The sequence below is a fragment of the Loxodonta africana genome, chromosome 5 (assembly GCF_030014295.1).
Source record: "Loxodonta africana isolate mLoxAfr1 chromosome 5, mLoxAfr1.hap2, whole genome shotgun sequence".
NCBI lineage: Eukaryota > Metazoa > Chordata > Mammalia > Proboscidea > Elephantidae > Loxodonta > Loxodonta africana.
Window position 1 is genome coordinate 373,430 of NC_087346.1, and position 14,868 is coordinate 388,297.

The 14,868-nt window shown below is 42.3% G+C and overlaps 1 protein-coding gene across 3 annotated transcripts in view; it reads left to right on the plus strand.

The window, feature by feature from the left end:
* TBC1D9 (TBC1 domain family member 9) overlaps positions 1-14,868 on the plus strand; it is a 147,235-nt gene that overhangs the window by 58,101 nt on the left and 74,266 nt on the right. For all 3 annotated transcript variants that reach the window (XR_010322001.1, XM_003410447.4, XM_064285292.1), the window contains exon 2: positions 5,332-5,442. Coding sequence is in view for 2 of the 3 variants with exons in the window: in XM_003410447.4 (XP_003410495.1) it covers positions 5,332-5,442 (111 nt within the window). In the remaining variant the exon portion in view is untranslated. The remainder of the gene's footprint in view (positions 1-5,331; positions 5,443-14,868) is intronic.

A 14,868-nucleotide genomic window follows, 5' to 3' on the forward strand; every position in this document is an offset into this window, starting at 1 on the left:
GCGCATCGGTTACAAGAGCAGCCTCTAACCTAAAGGTCAGCAGTTTGAATCCACCAACCACTCCTTGGAAACCCTACTGGGGCAGTTTTACTCTGTCCCATAGGGTCACTATGAGTCAGAATCAACTCAACCGCAGTGGGTTACATATAGGGAAATAAAAGTGTAAGGGTCTGAGAGGGAAGAATACAAAGTCACTTGAGAATGATGAAGGGAGAAAGGGAAACAGAATTGAGGAGACACAAAGGGGACTTTTACTCTGTCCATTGCATTTTCTTTCTTTTAAAAAACAGATCCGAAGCAGGTAAGACAGAATGTTAAAATCGGAGTGGTGGTAGAACATATGTTTTGTAATTTCCTATACTTTTCGGTGCTTTTGAAATATTTCCTTGAAAAGTAGTGCTTACTGCATATCAGATACTCTGTGGGGTAGGTACTGTTTTAATTTCCATGACAGGAAATGGCTAAGGAATTGGCCAGTTGTTGAGCTGAAGCCTAGCCCACACCCCTGACCACTCTGCCGGACTTTGTGTGAATCTCTGCCTCATCTCCGACTGGCCGGCTTCGTGACTGTCTGAAGGAAGAGAGAGAGACTCATGATCTTTAAGGTCCTGCCCAATTTTAGCACGAAACTATTCCAAGGTGTTCCCTCGGTAGATGGATGGATGGCTTTCACAGGCACACTCCCTGGTGCCCCGCACTCTGCTGACATCCTATTCCCAGAGGAGCCGTGGGGGACATCCCTCCAGTGCCTCAGGCCCACCAGCCTGCACCACTTACAGCCAGTGTGCCTGGTGTGAGTGGTGACTCTACCCGCTCCGCACACCCTCTAGTGCCCCCAACTGAGTGTTTTACAGTGTTTTCTGAATATCCTTGGAAACAGCACTTTTATGTTACAAGATGCCCCTGAACTAATATAATAAATAGATGCAGAGAAGAGTTATTTTGAGGACCATCATTTGATTTATCTGAGGCGATCAAAGATTGTTTAACATTGGAAATAGCTGACTAGAACAGCTGCTAAAACAGCACTTTGTGTGGGAAATCATGAAAAGCTTCTCAGTGTTTTGACAGCCATTTCAGAGGTATGAGTAATAAGATTTCTAAGGAAAATCCTGATGGCTGTTTTATTTTTTAATTTTTTTTTTTTAATACTCTAGATCAGATTTCCTATCTTACAGTATTTTATATGAATAGAAGACACAGGAAGAGTATTTTTCTTCTTCCTTATAGGAGATTCATGACTCCTTATATCAGCAGAGTTTAGGAAACACAGTGATAACTCACTATTTAGGTTTTCAGAAAATAGCGAACTTGCCCATTCGTCAAACTTGTGTTCAGCCCTTCCTGTGCTTCAGGCAAAGCATAGGGTCTAAGGGTCCTATAGGACAGAGCAGAACTGCTCCATTGGGTTTCCAAGGCTGGAAATCCTTATGGAAGCAGACGCCATGTCTTTCTCCTGTGGAGCAGCTGGTGGGTTTGAACTGCTGACCCCATGGCTAGCAGCTGAGCACTTTAGCCACTGTGCCACCAGAGCAAAATTAGGAGGGAAAGCAGAGTTAGAAAGGCTGGCCAAGGAGGTGGCATTAAGTAATTAGGAATTTGTCATTCAGGGTGGTGGTGGGGGCCGGCGAGAGTGAATGGAGAAGCCCAGCATTCCAGATGGAAAGGAAAGCCCTCAGCACTTCACGGTTAATGTGGAAAGAGTGAATTTATCGAGTTGTCTGGCGAACTGCATACCTCATTCACAATATTGCTTTTTGTTTACGTATCCAGTGCCTTAAGATTTAAGACAATTTTCACAAAAATGTTTTCCTTTTACCTAATGCGTTTTTGTTGTTGGGTGCCAACGAATCCATTCTGACTCATAGCAGTCCCATGTGACAGTGTAGAGCTGGCCCCATAGGGTTTTCCGGGAACAGGACACCAGGTCTTTCTCCCACAGAGCCACTGGGTAGGTCTGAACTGCCAACCTTTCGGTTAGCAGCTGAGCACTTAACTATTGTGCCACCAGGATACCTAAAATGAGTATCCCAATATTGTAGTGTCTCTAATTCACTTTAAAACATTTCAACATGAGCCTGTGCTAGGTATCTGTTAGTTTCCATCTAAATCTTAGTGGAAGTTGGTGACACGCATTAGGAACGTACAGTCAGCGCTGGTGAAGTGGCGAAGTCCTCACTGCAGCTGCCACCTGGCTGTCGGTTTGTTGTGCTCTGCGGCGTGCATGTTGCTGTGTTGCTGGAAGCTGAGCCGCCGGTATTCATATGCCTCTAGGGTCACCCACGGTGGACAGGTGTCAGCAGAGCTTCCAGACTAAGACAGACAGGAAGAAAGGCCTCGTGATCTACTTCTGAAAATCAGTGAATGAAAATTTTAAGGGTCGTAACAGAGCATTGTCTGATTCGCTTGCTTTGGCCACATCATCAGGAGGGATTAATCACTGGAGGAGACATCACGTTTGGTGAAGCAGAGAGTCAGCAAGGCCGTGGGAGACCCTCAGTGAGATGGGCTGGCACAATAGCCTCAGTGGTGGACTCGAACATGCTGGAGATGATAAGGATGGTGCAGGACCCGGGAACAGTTCGTTCTATTGTCCCTAAGGTTGCCATGGGGCAGAGTCAACTCAGTGGTAGCTAACAACCACAAACCGCATAGACTAATACTTAAAACTGTTGGTAACTCCCTAACGCCCAACTGAAGTCTGTATGCTTAGAATCAACATGTGTGACGCTCCCAGTTTTTTTTGTTTGTTTTTGTTTTTTAGCATTTTATTTCTTCTTTTGATTCAAGAAAAGAGGAGAGAATGTTGCAGACGTCTGGGTCTCGTGACTGATGCATTTGTTTTTCCAGTTAACATGTATTTAATAGAAAGCACGTCTAGTTTCCTTATCCAGCACTATTTTCTGCTTTTGCTATTAATATACTCTTCATCAGCACAGAAAATTCAAAAGTAATTTTAGGTCTTTGCAGTAAGTCATGGTCACAGTTAAGTAAACAAAAATGCAAATGTGCATAGCCTTTAGGTGAAATCTACCCCTTGAAAATCTCTGCAGGCTCTAGGAATTTTATTTTTAATGTATTTCACGTAAGTCAGAGCAAAGAAAATGAATTAATTTCCACTTTAGGAGAAATATATATTTTTCCAGTTTGTTTAGGTCAGCTAATGGCCACTGTGGTTTGAAGTGAATCTAAATGTGTTCCTTGCCCTTGGACAAAGACCAAGGGCGATGTATAGTACTTCCCCGTGGTGTACCTCACTTAGACTTCTTGAGTCATAACCCTCGTTCAGGAAGGCAAGTGCTATTATCATATTACAACTAAGGAAATCAAAGCCCTGAGATGTGAAATAGCCTCTTCCAGGTCACAGAACTGGTTATAACAGAGACGGAACCAGAACTGGGCTCTTCTAACCCTTGGATCATAGCTTTTTCTATGACCCCCAGACAGCCAGAGCTTTAACATGCAGAGTGGAGCCAAGTGAATTTCCATGGTATTGTGCTTGCACATATCAAGTTGTTATTCAGATGATCATCGTGAGTCAGAATTGACTAGATGGCGCCTGGTGTTGGCGGTGGGTCGCATATGGCCCGTTTAGGCTCAGGAGTAAACTTCAAGTTCTTATTACAGGATAACACATCAAGAGATACTGGGGTGACAATTTCAGGGGACCCTGTGGTTCAGATTCAACAGAGCTTCATGGAAAGGGGGCTTATGTGTTCAGGCACCAAACATGAAGCTTTCCAGTGTGTGATTTCCTTTCACCGGCAGCAGAGCTAGGGAGCCCGGGGCTTTAGCCTCTCCTTACCTCAACCACCATCAGTTCCATCCCAAAGCCATCCTCAATAAATATGTAATCTAGGTAAAATGAAATAAAATGTGCCTTGGCAGGTTCCATACAGGTTGCCTAACACTTCATTCCAGCCACCTCATTGCTCCTAAGTCCTGTTATAATCAGTCTTCAAGAGCAAGCTTGTGAGAGTGATATCTCCATTTTGCAATTGAGAAAACCAAGGCTTTGGGAAGAAAAATGTCTTGCCATAAGATTAGACGGCTAGCCAGAGTTTCTAACTGGCTTTCAAGTTCAAGCCCTGCTCTATGTGGGATTCCATCTAGCTTTGGAGTATTTATGGGCATTTAATTTATGTGAATCTTTTGGATTCATGCTGCAAGTAGGGATCTAGTTTTTTAGACCTTGCAGATTTTGTGTGTGTGTGCATGTACTTTCAGATTAAAAAAAAAAAAGAAAAATTTTGGCGCCCAATCCCAGCTCAGTGTGGCTGAAGGAGGCACATTTTCCTGGAGGGGAGACCGTTGGATGAAATATTGTTAAAAGAAATTTTCACTGATGGGGCCCCCAGTTTGCACCATTCAGAACCCCTTTTCTATCACTGCTCTACCTAAAAGCTCAGCTTGGAATACTGAAAAAGTATTGCAGAGTGAAAAATAGGGTCAAGCATCTCCTGCAACACTGGAGTAGCATCACCATGTCATCTGACAAGCTCACCTGGTCAGCCTGGGAAGACTTCTCCTTAGAAGCAACTTCCAGCTTTGATCACCAAGCCGCCTTCTGCTCTTAATTTCCTTTTCTTTGTCAACAACTTTCCTTCTGGAAAAAGGAGGCACTGACTCTTCTTAAGCGAGTGTTGGTCTACGGAGCATTTGTATTTCTCACAAATAAATTGCTAAGCTCATTTGCAGAACAATCAGGCTTGCCTCGACCTGGACCGTGGGAGCAAATTTGGTTAAAGAGCAATTGCCAGTGCCTGTGAAAGAGCCGGTGGCAGCAGATTTGTTCACCACCATTTTAAATGCAGCACACCACTGCAGATCAAGGGGAAATAAACAATTTTTACTCACTAGGAAGTACTGTGCTAGGATATAACAAGTATTACTTAGCACACCCAAGTATTCCATGTGCTCCTCTTCATTTCCCAGCTTCCCTTGAGGTTAGGCTGGGGCCATGTGACTAGTTCTAGCCAATGGAGTGCTGGGGGTTCAAACCGCCAATCTTTTGGTTACTAGCTGAGCGCTTAACTCTTGAGCCACTAGGGCTCCTGGGAGCTTTGTTATGCTTCCGTTATTTTTGAGACCAGAACTGAGATGGATTGTCTCTCAGCTTGTACAGTTTCTCTTGGAGGTTTTTGGAGTATGTGCACTGGTTTTTTGAATATGGAACCGGCATCATTGTGTGTGAGATTAACACTTGCTGAGGTGATATGCAGTGGGAGGTGGAGTTCATAGGAGGTCTAACACAAGGGGTGTGGTCATGCCAACTGTGGGAATTTTGGAGGCACTGAGAAAATCCTTACCTGTCTCTCCCATTTTCCACAGGCCTCCTGGTGGGCACACTCGATGTCGTATTGGACTCCAGTGCCAGGGCTGCTCCCTACCGAATCCTGTACCAGACCCCCGACTCTCTGGTCTATTGGGCCATTGCCTGTGGTAAGTACTGATATTTTGAAATACACGAAATCACAGAGAAATATGATAAACAACTTTTTGTCAGAAGGAAAGTTCACATTTGCTCGTGGAGTGCAATAATTTGGTATACTAGGATAATTCATTTGAACCATTTCAACAGAAATGGCTTAAGACAAAGGTTACAAAGGTTTCTTTCCCGCTGGGAAACATCTGGAACACAAGGCTTCCAAAGTTAATTTACAAGGGAAGAGTGAGAGGGTGCGGGCCCAGAAGTGTCACACATCACTTCCACTCACAGTCCATTGGCTAGAACTAGTCACATGGCCCCAGCCTAACCTCAAGGAAAGCTGGGAAATGAAGAGGAGGACATGGAATACTTGGGTGTGCTAAGTAGTACTTGTTATATCCTAGCACAGTACTTCTTCGTGAATAAAGATTTGTTTATTTCTCCTCGATCCGCAATGCTGTGCTGCATTTAAAGTGGTGGTAAACAAATCCACTACAGTTGGCTCTCTCACAAGCACTTATAATCCAAAGTTGCCAAGTTTTTTTTTCAGTTACTTGTTTGCATGTGTCTTTTAAAATAATCAGAGGAGAAAGCAAGGAACAAAGGTATGGGGTGCTCTATTCTTTTTTTTTTTTTTTTTTTGGTCTCTGCTTATTTATTTAAATAACAGGCTTTATTTTTTAGAACAGCTTTAAAGTTACAGAAAACTCAAACAGATAGTACATAGAGTTCCCGTATACCCCCAATCCCTGCACACCATTTTTCCTATCATTAACATCTTACAATAGTATGGGGAATAATTTGTTATTAACGAACCAATATTGATACAGCATTATTAGGTAAAGCCCAGGTTTATTCAGATTTCTTTAGTTTTTACATAATTACGTTACATTTAGTCACCATGTCTCTTTAGGCTCTTAGCCTGTGGCAACTTCTCAGACTCTCCTTGTTTTTGATGACCTTGACAGTTTAGAGGACTACTGATCAGATATATTGTAAAATGGCCCTCAGCTGGGATTTGTCTGATGTTCTTCCTCAGGATTAGACTGGAACGATGGATTTGGGGTAGGAAGAGCACAGAAGTAAATTGTGATTTTTCGTCACATCATATCAAAGGCACACAGTATCAACGTGGCTTTTGACTGTTGATGTTACCCGCTGATCGCCTGGCCGAAGTGGTGCTTGTCAGATTTCTCCACTGTAAAGTTACCTTCTCCCCTCCTTTCTATACTGTACTCTCTGGAAAGAAGTCACCATGGGTTGCCGACACTCAAAGAGTGGGGAGTTTTACACCTTCTCTTTGAGAGGGGAGTATCTATATAATTTATTTGGAATATAGATTTATATTCCAAATAAATTATATAGAATTTGTAATTTGTCTCTTTTCCCCTATTTCTTAATATATTCAATTATTTCTTTATACCAGATATTTATTTTATACTTTGGGTTATAACTCAATACTACTTTTATTTCGTTGCTCAAGTTGATATAGCTTTGGCCACTGGGATTTCCTTTAGCTGACTTTATTCATTTAAAAAATTGATCTCCACTTGGTAGGAAGCGCTGTGCTAGCATCTAAAGGTATAAAGATAATTCAGTCTCTGCTCTTGAGAAACTCACAGCCTAGTGAGGACACAATAGTCAATTTTAGCCCAAAATATGGACAAGTACAGTATAGTTCCATTGATTACTGGGCACCCAACTAAATACAGGAATCTGGACTGGCCTTGTACATAGTAGGGGTAGTTTTTCTGAGTGTGATTTCAGGCTGCTGAAAATCAGTGGTGCTCCTTTGAGGATTTAGTAGTGCCCAAAATTCTAATATTATAGCTATATCCCTTTAAACTTATTCTAGTTAAGGTGCAAACAGCCCCATGGGAGAGAATTGAATATATCAGTCATTTACACATTCATGTGAAAGAATGAATGGCATCAGAGTTTAGGGCATAGAGGAAACCAACTAGGAGTGAAGGATAGGGATTGGGGTGAGAGGAAGGGGAAAAAAGAAAAAGGAAGAGGGAAGCTGAGACACTGAAGAAGATAGACTTAACAGTATAAGCCGGGTGTCTTAGTTGTCTAGTGCTGCTCTAACAGAAATTTATTCTGTAACAGTCTAGGAGGCTAAAAGTCCGAATTCAGGGCACCAACTCCCAGGGAAGCCTTTCTCTTTCTGTCAGTTCTGGGGGGAAGGTCCTTATCAATCTTCCCCTGTTCTAGGAGCTTCTCAGTGCAGGTACCCTGGGTCCAAAGGACATACTCTGCTCCCAGCATTTCTTTCTTGGTGGCATGAGGCCGCTATCTCTCTGCTTGCTTCTCTCTTTTTTTTATCTCTTGTAAGATAAAAGGTGATACAGGCCACATTCCAGGGAAACCCACACTTTACATTGGATCAGGGCTGTGACCTGAGTAAGGGTGCTACATCCTACCCTAATGCTCTTTAACATAACCTAATCTTGTGTGTTATTAACCACAGGCAGTCATTAGGACTTACAACAAATCGGAAAATTACATCTGATCACAAAATGGAGGACAACCACACAATACTGGAAATCATGACCTAGCCAATTTGACACATATTTTTGGGGGACACTATTGAATCCATCATACTGAGCTAGTATAAAACAGTATTCCAGCTGTCTGCAGATTCATTTAATACAAAGGGAATTGACTTAGTAGCTACTGTAGACGGTTAAGGGCCCTGTGGTAGTTGGTTGAGGGAAACCGTAATGTTATTTGGCAAACAATCTAGAATAGTGCTGTGAGGTAAAGGACTAAGAAAGGTAGCCTTTGTCCTTCTGCAGAGAAATGATCCTTGGAGTAGTTGGGGTGCCTTGGTCTGAGATGTCCAGGCTATACCTGAGGATTTGTGCTGGTGAGTGGGGCTAGCCAGACCAGAAAACACTAACCTGGAAGGTTGGTATCAGCTAGGCTCAGAAGGCATAATTTAGCCTATCACACAGGACTGACCAATGAAAGCCCTAAGCACGGAGGCTCAGAGAGCTTCCTGGTTGACAAGAACGTCTGCTCTCAGAAGGGTAGCGTATTCCTGTGGGTGCAGAAGGTCCACGTCAGCAACCCTCGCAGATCTCATCATATGCGTCTCTTCATTTGTATCCTTTTTAGCTGTAAGAAATCTGTAGTCATAGGTGTTGTAAACCCTCCATGAATTCTGTGAGTCATTCCAGTGGATTGTCCAGCCCAGAGGCGCAGTGAGAGCCAGCAGATCAGAAAGTAAAGGTGCCATGTGGGCCCCCGAACTTGTGGCTGACATCCTGAAGGTGTAGTGGGAAACTATCCCCCAGATTTGTGGCCAGCAGGTCAGAAGGTTGAAGTGTCACTCCTCAAACTTGTGCCCGGCATCTGCCTATTTGGCAGTCTGAAGGATGATGTCCTTTTAATGTGAGCTCTGACCTAGCTAGCTTCAGGTGGCTAGGGTCAGAAAGAGAGTGCCATGGGGGCAGTTGGTGATGAAGATGGAGAAGTGGGAATGTGAGGACTGGACCAATCTCCGATCTCCAGTCATTTTGGGGATTAGATTCATGCTGATCCTTACCGTGCAAGTGCTAAGATAGACATTGCGGCCAGCAAGTGAAGAACTCAAAAGGCAGGAAGTTGAAGACCAAGCAGATTCACTAAACCACTCAACTTAATGAGGGTATGGAAAGGACAATTTTGATTCATTCTTCTCACTGACCTTCAGAAATTCCACCACTCGAGTTCTTGGATATCGTTTGGAGGCATGTGTTCTTCCAAGTTCCGGAATCTCTTATTACAGCACTCTAGGCTCCTGGCCTTCTCAGGTAAAGGCAGCTGGTTTGTGCCTTTTTCTAGCTCTCCCAGCCCTAACTTTTAATGTATTCCATTACGTGGCATTGCTACTTCAGTCTGTTTCTGGGGCTTTAACATTCCACGAAGCAGCGATCCAGCGTGAATACTCGTGTGGGATAGAATTATTCCTAAGTTATTTGCTGAGCCAAAGCTAAGGAAAACTAATCTTTAAATGCTGATGGCATAATTTATACCACAAAGCGTGTACTCTTCTTTCCCCAGCAAGTAATGCCTGTCACAACTGCATGATCTCATTATAATAAACCTAGATTTTTTTTTTTTTTTTTTTTTTGTAGGATGGTTTTAGTTTTTGTATGTATTGATTACCCATTGAGGCAGCTCCAGAATTTCCCCTTGGAAGACTCCTTGTGAAGGTCCCATTCACCCGTTAATTGTGCTTTCTTATCGATATCCATTTAAAATCCAAATTGCTGACTTCCTTTCATGAGAAAATTTTAAGAGCTGAAGCTGCTACTTTAAAAATATTTCTTTTTATCCATTCCTCCACTCTCTGTCTCTTTATAGGTGCATTTAGTCCATTAACATTCAGCGTAATTATGGATAGGTATAAAAAAAAAAATTTTTTTTTTTTTTTTAATGAGTTTAGTGGAAGCCCTGGTGGTGTAGTGGGTGGTTAAGTGCTACAGCTACTAACCAAAAGGTAGGCAGTTCGAATCTGCCAGGCACTCCTTGGAAACTCTACGGGGCAGTTCTGCTCTGTCCTATAGGGTCGCTATGAGTCAGAATTGACTTGATGGCAATGGGTTTGGGTACAGGTTTTTTATGAGTTTAGTGCTGTCATTTTGATGTCTTTTTTTGTGTGTTGTTGACAGTTTCTTTTTCCCACTTAATTTTTTGTGCTGAGTAGTTTAACTTTATATATTGTCTTTTCCTCTTATTCATTGTTCTTGATTTTATTTCTGCTGAATCTCTAATTTTTTACTGTATTTTATTTTGATGAGTAGGATAGTTAGTATCCTCTGTGGTTACCTTAATATTTACCCCTATTTTTCTAAGTTTAAACCTAATTTTTATTTCTTTATATCACCTTGTCTTCCTTTCCATATGAAAGATCTATGACTATGTTTCTTAGTCCCTCTTTATTATTTTAACGTTGTCTTTTACGTAATGACATCGCTGTTGCCCTGTTTTGAGCATTTTTTTATCTTGATTTATGTTTGTGATTTCCCTGTCTGGTTTGACATCTGATTGCCCTGTCCAGTGTTCCAGTCTTGGGTTGATACCTGATATTATCGATTTTCTAGCAAGAGAACTCCCTTCAGTATTTCTTGTAGTTTTGGTTTGGTTTTTACGAATTCCCTAAACTTCTGTTTATCTGGAAATGTCCTATTTTCACCTTCGAATTTGAGAGACAGTTTTGCAGGATATGTGATTCTTGGCTGGGAATTTTTTTCCTTCAGTGCTTTCTATAAGTCATCCCATTGTCTTCTTGCCTGCATGGTTTCTGCCAAGTAGTCAGAGCTTATTCTTATTGACTGTCCTTTGTAGGTGACTTTTTGTCTTTGGTTTTGGCAAGTTTGATTATAATATGTCTTGATGACTTTCCTTTAAAATCTGTCTTATGTGGAGTTCAACGAGCATCTTGGATAGGTATCTTCTCATCTTTCACGATATCAGGGAAGTTTTCTGACGACAATTCTTCAACAGTTCTCTCTGTATTTTCTGTTATCTCTCCCTGTTCTGATACTCCAATCACTCATAGGTTATTTCTCTTGATAGTAGAGTCCCACATGATTCTTAAGGTTTCTTCATTTTTTTTTAATTCTTTTATCTGATTTTTCTTCAAATATATTCGTGCCAAGTGCTTTATCTTCAAGGTTACCAATTCTGCCTTCCACTTTCTCAATTCTGATCCTCTGACTTTCTATTGAGTTTGTCTTATTCTGTAATTTTGTTGTTAATCTTCTGAATTTCTGATTGCTGTCTCTCTATGGATTCTTGCAGCTTATTAAATTTTTCATTATATTCTTGAATAACCTTTTTAATTGCTTCAACTGTTTTATCTGTGTGTTACTTGGCTTGTTCTGCGTATTGCCTGATCTCCTTCCTGATGTCTTGAAGAGTTCTGTATATTAATCTTTTGAATTCTGCATCTGGTAATTCCAGGAAGGCACCCTCATCCAGTAGATCCTTTGATTCTTTGTTTTGAGAGCTTGTTGAAGCAATCATGGTCTGTTTCTTTATGTGGTTTGATATTGACTGTTGTCTCCGCCATCTGTAAGTTACTGTATTAGTTTATTTTATGTTTGCTTACTGTATCCTAGTTTCTTGCTTTGTTTTGTTTTCATATGCCCGGATGGGTTGCTTGAGTGACCTAGCTTGATTATTTTCGCCTTTGGAGCCGTGACGTCCTGTCACCAGATGGCTAGACCTGTTATCAGGTATATGAGCTTGTAAGTCCATTCACTTCTCTTGTGTGGATTCAGCTCAGGTGTCCAGGTAGCTGATCATCAAGTGCGTGGTACAGGCTCTGTCCTACAGTCGTAGAGGGGCAGGGGTGTTTGGTGTAGGTACTGGTATCTGGTTGTAGCAGGGGGTCACACACTGAACAAGGCAGGGGGCTGAGAACCATCCCCCAAGTATCTCAGAGGAAAGTGTGTCCCTGTTCCCTACAGGATTGGGTTCTGCAGATGGATCATGGGCACCCAGTGCTTTTGGTCGTAAGGACTGGGAGGTACCAGTTATTCTTGGACCCCTGTTGCAGGTGGCTGGAAGACCTGAGTGGTGCCACCAGTCCTTGGGCCCCTGATGTGGGTAGGTGAGGACCCTTTTTAATAGGCAAAGCGATGTCAAATATCAAACACCCACCTCTCTGCTGCACAGCTTAAATAGTTGCAGTTTGCCAGCAAGGGCCTGTTCTCCTGAAATAGGCCCACACTGGTCCATGGAGAGGGGAAAGGTATTCAAAGTCCATGCATTGTTTATGCCGGGACAAGAGCCATTTCTGTCCTAAGCTCCCCTGGTTAGTGGAGCTGGTGAATTATCTTTTCCCCCTGTTGTGAATTTATTCCTTCTCCAAGGCTGGGAGAATGGCTCCAAGAGCTCAAATGGGCCTACCTCAGGCCCAAGGAAATCAACAACCACTCAAGCTGGCTTGGGGGTGGGAGGCATGCAAAAATATACGCAAGTACTTAGCTTTTGCCGAGAACGCCATTCTTCTCTGGTTCCAGAGGTGTGAGTAGGCCGTGTGGCTGACTGCTTCTCCCAGAGGAAACTATGGCCGAATGCCACCACCAGCCCACTGCGGCTGCTCCTAGGAATGGTGCCTGAGGGATCCCAGCGATTTAGGTCCAGCAACTCCTGTCCACTTCTGAACTGTCTCTCTCTCCCCCTGCCACTCAGCCCATTTTCTAACTTTTCCTTTGATGCTCAGGACTCCTAGCTTGTCATAAATATAATCATTTGACTTGATTTTTCGGGTCCTTGTTGTAAGAGGGATCGCCAGAAACATCTGGCTATTCCGCCATCTTGGCCCCGCCTCAAAAGTATTTCTTTCATATGCTGAATTTTCTGTTTATATTTTTAGTGTTATTTTTCATAAAATAACATTTGGTATTTGGTGGGATAATATATTGAAAGCTTTTTAATTTGCTTGAATTTCCGAATTGTTGCTATAAGAAAAACTTCAGCAGAAAATTGTGTGAGTCTAAAACACTGCCCTGTAGAATCCATAGGCTTTATAAGCCTTGCCATATGTCATGTCTTCTGTATGTATATGGGAGTCTTCTGTAAGTATAAATTGAATTAAAGGAAGCATCTACCATCAGTGCCTTGACACAGACCACTTTAAATAGAACATCAGTAAATCCCAGTCATGTGGTTTGCAGTATACTTGAGCCACATGGAACCAGGCATGAGGAATTTTTCTGACCTTGTCTAACTCACTGCCAATATAATAACCACCTGGCTTTTGGTAATTTGAAGAGTTATCTGGTGAGACATTGTTTCCCTACAGAGATAGATAGCTGTTGTAGAGTCAAGTCTGACTCACGGTGACCCTATGTACAACAAAACGAAATGTTGCCCAGCGCTGTGTTACTTTCACAGTTCCTGGCATTTTTGAGTTCATCATTGTGAATATTGTGCCAGTCCACCTCCCTCGCACTTTCTGGCCCTCTACTTTCTCAAATGCTGTGTCCTTCTCTAGCAGTTAATCTCTCCTGATGACATGTCCAAAGCAAGTTAGTTGGGCAATGTTCTGTTGTGATCTATAAAATTTCCATTGGCTAATTTTCTGAAATAGGTCACCAGACCTTTTTTCCTAATCTGTCTTAGTCTAGAAGTTCTACTGAAATGTGTCCACCGTGGGTGAACCTGTTGGTATTTGAAATACCAGTGGCATAGCGTCCAGCATCATAACAACATGCAAGCAGTGTGACAAACTAACAGTTGGGTGGCGGTATTTCCATATACTTTTTATTTCTAATAACTCTGTGTCCAGAAATTGGATTTTTTTTACATTTCCTTGACATTAAGAACTTTAATCGGCAAAGGAAGCTAAAAACCTTAAGTGATGACTCTTTCTTTTCACGAGTACCCAGAATGCAGTCTCCATTCTGTCTGGTTAATATGCCAGTGTGCTAAGAATTCAAGTCTATGGAAATGCACTTTGTTCAGTGACTGGTACAGTTAATCATACTTTTTCTGCCGTCTCTAAGAACATAAAAGTATTTGTCCAGCCAGCTTTGTGGAGCTGGTTATACTCCAATTCTGCCTTTCTCCCACCAATCGACTATTTTGCAGAAAGAGCTCCCAGTAGGGAGCTAAGCAGGTGCAGTTTTGTCCCCAGCTGCTGTGTTTTCGACTTCGTGGCCCTAGATGCAGGAGAGAGCCCAGTCCTTTTTCTTCCATAGCCTTCAGTTGGTGAAGGTAGATGGCAGTCCATTTGGCATCCTCCACATTAGAAGAATTCAGAGAATCATCTAACAGTAAGAAGGAGTATACAGCCTCAGTGGGAATAGGGACACACTGAAAGGCAGATAATTATCTAGTGAGAGGAGTTCTGGGACAGCTGAGGAGAAGAATTAGAAACTGAGAGAGAAAGAAGGAACTGTTAACAGTTTCCTCTAGATACATCTGACCTTCAGACAGGACTGAACAAAGGACATGGGGTGGAGAGTATGTGTTTGATGGACACTCATTGATAACAGCTCTCAACAGTGCCCTTGATTTGGCTGCCCATTGATTTAGTTTCCTTTTTCTTTACCATTCCAGAATCTCCTCCATGCCTAGATGGTAATTCAGTTTCAGAGTTGGAAGATACATCAGCTATCATCTTGTCTAACTCTCTACTTTAATAGGATATAGAGGCAAAGGGAATTGCCCAGGTTCCCATGGCTAGTTATAGCTAGTTATTGGTTGAGCAGGGACCAAGTTCCCAGGTATCCTGCTCCCAGCCCAGTACTTTTTAAGCAGCATCATGCTGGCTTTTATGATTAAACATTTTTTTAGTCAGCCGCTGGTAAGACCCAGAGTTTAATTAAAGATTGCTAATTTGTTCTGCCCCTGCTGTTTCTCTACCATAGATGGAGAAAATGCTGGGTAATTTAGATGCCTTCCACATGAGGTATGGACACGCTGTGAAAGCTAGT